Source organism: Miscanthus floridulus, chromosome 8, assembly GCF_019320115.1.
Source record: "Miscanthus floridulus cultivar M001 chromosome 8, ASM1932011v1, whole genome shotgun sequence".
Taxonomy (NCBI): Eukaryota; Viridiplantae; Streptophyta; class Magnoliopsida; order Poales; family Poaceae; genus Miscanthus; species Miscanthus floridulus.
Window position 1 is genome coordinate 49,293,723 of NC_089587.1, and position 6,668 is coordinate 49,300,390.

The 6,668-nt window shown below is 44.4% G+C and overlaps 1 protein-coding gene and 1 pseudogene across 4 annotated transcripts; both read left to right on the forward strand.

The window, feature by feature from the left end:
- The first annotated feature begins 253 nt into the window (after positions 1 to 253).
- LOC136476323 (BTB/POZ and MATH domain-containing protein 1-like) lies at positions 254 to 4,024 on the forward strand (annotated as a pseudogene).
- Positions 4,025 to 4,412: 388 nt separating this feature from the next.
- Positions 4,413 to 6,440, forward strand: LOC136476322 (BTB/POZ and MATH domain-containing protein 2-like). Of its 4 annotated transcripts, none has more exons than XM_066474105.1 (3): positions 4,413 to 4,832; positions 4,942 to 5,015; positions 5,085 to 6,440. In XM_066474105.1, exons 1-3 carry the CDS (start codon positions 4,707 to 4,709, stop codon positions 6,265 to 6,267), a joined length of 1,383 nt encoding a protein of 460 aa, XP_066330202.1. In that variant the 5' UTR covers positions 4,413 to 4,706; the 3' UTR covers positions 6,268 to 6,440. The 4 variants fall into 4 exon arrangements, with proteins under 4 accessions (XP_066330202.1, XP_066330201.1, XP_066330204.1 ...); XM_066474108.1 differs by having other exon boundaries at positions 4,774 to 4,832; positions 4,942 to 5,010; XM_066474104.1 differs by having other exon boundaries at positions 4,496 to 4,832; positions 4,942 to 6,440.
- The last annotated feature ends 228 nt before the right edge of the window (positions 6,441 to 6,668 follow it).

The following is a 6,668-nucleotide window of genomic DNA, read 5'->3' on the forward strand; positions in this document are numbered from 1 at the left end:
CCTCGATCCCCATCTCGTCCGCATCGCACAGGAACCCGTCGCCGTCGGCGGTAGCGGAAGCGTCCTCCAGCACCCACGCGGCCGTCGTCGGGCGCGGGTACTCCCGCATCTCGCCGCTCGCCATCTTCGGGAGGTTCGATTTTACTCCACAACCTCATCTTCGCTCCCCTCTAGGATGTACCGCGAATTCTGATGAATTAATTTGCGATTCTTTCTTTATTTCTCGCCGTAAAAAGTCTATGTCACGCGCTTAATGCCGCCGCTGCGTCGATTCTGCCAGTTCTTGCCGTGGTCATCGCCGTCGATGGCTCGCCATGTTCCGACGCCGACGACGGCGTCGATGTGCACCCCGGAGACGGCGCAAGGCAGGCACTTGTTTGAGGTCACCGGTTACAGCAAGCACAGGGGGATGGGCCACGAAAAGTTCATCAGGTCCGGCACCTTCTTCGTCGGAGGCCACCAGTGGTCCATCCGCTTCTACCCGGATGGGAGCATCAAAGACAAAGATTACATCTCAGTTTATCTCGAGCTCATGAAGGAGAAGGAAGGCTCAGGTATGGGCATCCTGCGACCTGAAGCTGGTCGACCTGACAACAGGGCTGTCGGCTTCAGTGCATAGGACCAGGGGAAAATTTATCGGCTTAAATCTCCTGATATTTCCGATATAATATTTTTATCCGTAGATGCCGATAAAAAAATATATAACTTTTTCGTATAAATTTTATTTAAATTTATTTAAATTTACTTAAATTCAAATTAAGTTTTATTTGAATTTGGTCCGATATTTTCGATATATCATGTTTATTCTCTTTATCTGTGACCCTGATAAATTTTAATTTTCGAAAATGAAAACCTTGCATAGGACAGGGCCTAGAATGTTTAACTCCGGTGATGTCGGTAGGTTTGCTCGTCAGGATGGCTTGTTCAAGAAACGAAGCGAATTTGAGGCATCGGTGTACCTTCGAGATGATCGCCTTGTGATCGAATGCATTGTCACTGTTATGACAGAACCTAAGGTATCTGCAACCAAATTGCCCACAAAAATTGAGATGCCCCCATCAGACATTGGAAATCATCTTGGCAAGTTGTTGGAAGAAGAGTGTGCAGATGTCACATTCAGCGTTGGAGGAGAAACTTTTACAGCGCACAAGCTTGTGCTCGCAATGCGGTCGCCAGTTTTCAAAGCTGAGTTCTATTGGTCCGATGAGGGAGAGGAGCACGCAGCTTATGACCATTGAAGACATGCAGCCTGCTGTGTTTAGGGTCCTGCTTCAATTTATCTATACCGATTCTTTGCCTGACATGAAGGATCTTGTGGAAGCTGTCAACTGCGAGCCCCGTTCGGCTTATCTTATATCCGGCTTGTTCGGCTTCTTTTTTTCCGTCAGAACAGTATTTTTCTCTCACAATATTTCAGCCAGAACAGTGTTTTTCAGCCACTTTCAGTCAAGTTTCAGCAAGCCGAACGGGGCTGGATAGGCTCAAGTTGATTTGTCAAAGCATCCTTGCCGAGAATCTTAATGTGATGACTGTGGCCACTACATTGGCTTTGGCTTATCAGCATAACTGCAACATGCTTCAGGATGTTTGCCTTGAATATATCACCAGTTCAGATGTGATGGATGCAGTGGCAGCAACCGAAGGCTACAAGAATCTCAGGACAACCTGCCCTTCTGCACTAGCAGATGCATTTGAGAAGACGATGAAGTTGCGTAGAACATAAGAATCTTGCCTTAGCTCCACCGGTGTTTCTTATTAAATTATTACAATAGCTTGTCTGAATTTGCTAGAGCAGCTCATTATAATTTTAACCTAGGGATGAATAGCCTAGTATAAGATGAATTGATTGAGAACTATCATGTGTGTCATACTTAGTCCTATACTGTATACTAATATGTCTAAAAATACAAGTGACTACTTTTTTCGCACAATGCTATGATAGACTCATAGCTTTAAGCACAAGACTAGAATGTTGTTGAGATTACTATGAGAAATATGAGATAGCTTGGACAGTTACAATTTTACCTCATTGGTCACTAAGTTTTACGATTTGTGTATGCTGATAGCAGTACGATATCGACAATGTTATGCATGATTTTGGAGGTTCTAGTGCTTTCAATATATGCTTGAGTAAAATGATCATTTGGATTAATGTTTCCATGTAACAAAACAAGCATATAACAATTTAAATCATAAAAACTCAACCAACCAAGAAGGTATGTGGGTTTTGATTATGAAGAAATAGGCACCAAATTTCACCTCAGAGAGGGTTGAACTTGGTTGGTCTTGGACTCTGGGTGTACATCCATTCCCTCGAGAAACTAAGCTAGGTTCAGTTGCTAAATCAAAAGAAAGCATGAGCAAGTCTACTCAGTTGTGATTTTGGACGGCCATGTTAGTTACCAACAGCTGATTTGACATCCATGGTACTTAGTGCATAGTTAAAAGCTACTTTAGGATTGACTTCAAATTCTGTTCTATTAAGTATTAACCTTACTCGAGATCTATGTAAGGCGAGGTACTTGCTTAGTTGCTTGTTGGTATTTATGATGTCTTTTTTGTGTGTTAAAGTTTGATTAGTTAATTTTTCATAATTTACAAAGAATCATTCAAAATAAGATGCATTGGCAAGTAAAATATTGCCACTCCATACACACTGGTAGTATTTCTTTTGCTAGGGTATACATTCTTGGAGTTATGAGGCCAGTAGCAACATAAGCTTAAATCACTGTGTAAAGACTGAAAGCTCTCATGCTTCCTCAGTTAACTTGGCTGGCACTGTTTCTTTCTTCAGCAGTGTCAGATAGGCCATCCTCAAGTTTTCTGTGACTGGTACTATATGAGCCTTCGATATCTTTCATAAAATTGGCATCTTATCTTTAGAGTTTGTCTTATAATGCCTTTTGGCAGAACGGATAGGATGCATTTCCATGAAACTAATTTAGCAAAGCTTTGCTAATGCTGCCATTGAGGGGAACGAATGAAGCTACTTTACTCCTAAAATTTCCAAACTGTGATTTTTAGTGTTTGCATCGTATCTTTGTAAAAAGTATGTTCTTGATTTGTAGAAGGGTGGTGTAAATATCCACTGCTGTCTTATATTCATGTTCATCCTATCTAATAAGTGGCATACAACTTTTGTTTCTATGCATATCTCAGTAGTTGCTGGTGAGTCCAGGTGTTGACACGAGGTTGTGAGTTTCATATTGGGCTTGTACTAGATTTGTACTGATATGAGTTAGCAATACAATGAGGATGCAGCTTATCTTCAAAAATGCTGTGTATTGGCCCAAGTTGATATGTCAAAACATCTTTTTGTGAGAAACTTGATGTGAAGACCATGGCAGCTACATTGGCTTTGGCTTATCAACATAGCTGAGACAGGCTTAAGGATGCTTGCCTTGAGTTTGTCACCACTTCGGATGTGATGTATATAGTGATAGCATCCCCAGGTTATAAGAATCTCAAGACAACCTGCTCTTCTGCACGAACAGATGCATTTGAGAAGGCATTGTGGTTTCTTACGCCCAAACATTTTTATTTTATTATTCATGTTAGAGTTCAAAGATTAGTTAACATTTTTTTCTGAATTATGAACCATATGGATTATATTTGGTTTATATCTATAGGATGCATGCTGCGATGGTACTAGGAGAGTGCGAGCTTCTCTGGGGTTGATCTGAATTATTGCCACGGAGTTTGCATCAAGTGATTTTCAATTCGTAGAATACAATACCCACTATCTAAAATTTGAAATATTGTTGGTTATTAAAAGAAGAAATCTCATTATTAGTACTTCTAATGATGTATCTTCGTGAATATAACTTATCCCTTTTTGGATGGATCCTATCTCTATTTCTATACTCTACAAAAGAATCATTATAATTTTATTACTTAGAAATATTATTGTTACTCAAGAAGGAATGTCATTATTAATACTTCTATCATGGTGATCCAATGATGTACTCCCTTTGTCTCGTCAAGATATAAGGCACGATTTGACTTGGTGCGGTCTTCAAGATTATACTTTAACCATAAATTTATACTATTGTGTGTAATTTATGCAACAACAAAAGTATCATTGAAAAGTATTTGTACAGACGATCTAATGTTACCACTATTATACTATAAATCTTTTATATTATTAGACTAATTATTGGTCAAAGATAACAAAGTCTAAATTTTGAAATACGTGCATGTCTTATATCCTGAGATGGAGGGAGTATCTTCGTGATTATAACTTACCCCATTTTGAATGGATCCTATCTATTTCTTTACCCTACAAAAGCATTATTATATTTTTATTGTACATAACAACTTTGAAATTATTTACACTAATTGTTGACACTTCCAATTGAATCCAGACGAACTATCCACAAATCCTTCTATAAAATTCTGGTAGCAACACGTGTCGCGTGGGCCATCATCTAGTTTATTTATACACTAGTGTGATTACTTCTACATCTTATTTCTCCTAACTTTATTTAAATTACTTTTATATTCCCACAGTAACGTGGGGAATTCGCCTAGTATCTTATTATACTTGGAACCTTCACTTTACTGTCACGTACCAAAGCTTTAATTTCAACTATATGAGGTTATTCGGAAATTTGAAAGGAATGGGAGGATTTGTACTCGAAACCAAGGCCCCATTCTCTTGATGGGCCCCTTTGAACAGGTAGGCAGAGGCCCACTTAAGACTCTAGATGACTAGAATCACAGCGAGTCAGTTACGGCCGTTTCATTTCGGAAGTGGGAGTTTTGGACGTGCGATTCCACAAGATCGTCGCCTTGTTCGCCGCTGTCGCCGTCTCCTCCGGCCGTGTTCTCAGGTTCGATCGTCTCCACGATCTCCGATTCTCCTCCTCCTCCCGCCCCATCCCACTACCGGTCCAGGAATGAGATCACGACACCTTCTTCTCCTGATCCCATCCTCATCAGATCCGTGTCGCGCCGCCGAACCAAGAACGGGGATCGGATCCACAGAGCGCGCGCGCTTGCACTGCTATCGTCGTGTTGATTCCTCTCTCTCTCTCTCTCTCTCTCTCTCTCTCTCTCTCTGACCCTCTCCCTGGCACTGGCAGGTCTGAGGTCCCCCACGGCCACGGCAGCATGATGATGACCCAGCAGGTGAAGACGGCGTCGACTTGCCCGCCGCCGGAGACGGCGCAGGGCACGCACGTGTTCGACATCCTCGGGTACAGCAAGCACCGGGGGATGGGCGCCGACTACTTCATCAGATCCGGCGTGTTCAACGTGGCCAGCCACCAGTGGGTGATCTTCTTCTACCCCGACGGCTACGGCGAGGAGCTGGCCGGGGGCTTCGACTTCGTCTCGGCGTACCTCCGCCTCCTCAGCACGAGCGGCAAGGTGCGCGCCTCCTGCGACCTCCGCCTGGTCAACCCCGCCACGGGGGTGTCCACGTCGGTGCACCCGACGCTGGTCATCATGAGGGAGCTGGACCCGGAGAAGGACAAGGTGGTCTGCCACTGCATGTGCATCGGCCGCGGCGAGCTCGAGGGCACGTACGTGAAGAACGACCGCCTCACCATGGAGTGCGTGGTCACCGTCAGGAAGGAGCCCCGGGTGTCCAAGTCCAGGACCTTCCCCAGCATCCGGGTGCCGCTGTCCAACCTCAAGCGGCAGCTCGCCGACCTGCTGGAGAGCAGGGAAGGTGCCGACGTCACGTTCAGCGTCGCCGGCGAGACGTTCGCGGCGCACAGGCTCGTGCTCGCCATGCGGTCGCCGGTGTTCAAGGCGGAGCTCTGCGGCCCCATGAGAGAGGTGGGGATGGGGACGCGGCCCATCGTCATCGAGGACATGCAGCCTGACGTCTTCAGAGCGATGCTCTACTTCGTCTACACGGACTCCATGGATCACAACGACGATCTCTCCAGAGACTATCACAGCAAGAACTGCGACATGGTCCGGCACTTGCTGGTGGCGGCGGATAGGTACGCCATCGAGAGGCTGAAGCTGATCTGCCAGAGCATCCTCTGCAACAACCTTGACGTGCAGAACGTGGCGACGACGCTGGCCTTGGGTGATCAGCATCACTGCGACAAGCTCAAGCATGCTTGTGTTGAGTTTATGTGTTGTTCGAATAATGTGCAAGATGTCGTGGCGACCCAAGGGTACATGGATCTTGCGAAAACTTCGCCTTCTGTGCTAGCCGATGCAATGGCTAGGATGAGTAAGGTCAGCAAAAAGGTGATGCAAGAGCACTGCAAGCCCAAGATGGATCCATCTGATAGCCTAGTTGATTAGTTCTTTAGTTAAATACCAATAAGATTTAGCTATCAATTTTCAGTTTCTTATTTAGTTTTTTGTGAACAGTTTATTTGTTATTAGCTAGTGGTATCCCAATAAATACTCCTATGTATGTTAGCTGTTTGTTTTCCAGTGTGCATGATGTTATCTACCAATTCAGACACGGCTATCTTTTTCCCCAAAAAAAAAACTGTACTGTTTCTGTCGGTGTTTTGGACCGGGGGATCCTCAACCAACTAGTGAATTTGTTCTGCGTGTTCCCGATCCCGGATGGTGATGCAAAGAGACACAAGATTTATACTGGTTCGGGCAATTCGTGTTTTACGTCCAGTCTGAGAGATTGATCTTGTATTCCTTGCACCGAAGTGCTTGTAGTAGGGGGGTTACAAGCTGGGTGA

Bases quoted from the DNA above. Each gene is read 5' to 3' on its own strand.
- LOC136476322 (XM_066474104.1), top strand. From the start codon at position 4,707: ATGACTAGAATCACAGCGAGTCAGTTACGGCCGTTTCATTTCGGAAGT. The intron at 4,833-4,941 runs GTTCGATCGTCT...CATCCTCATCAG, and splicing joins TCCTCCGGCCGTGTTCTCAG to ATCCGTGTCGCGCCGCCGAA.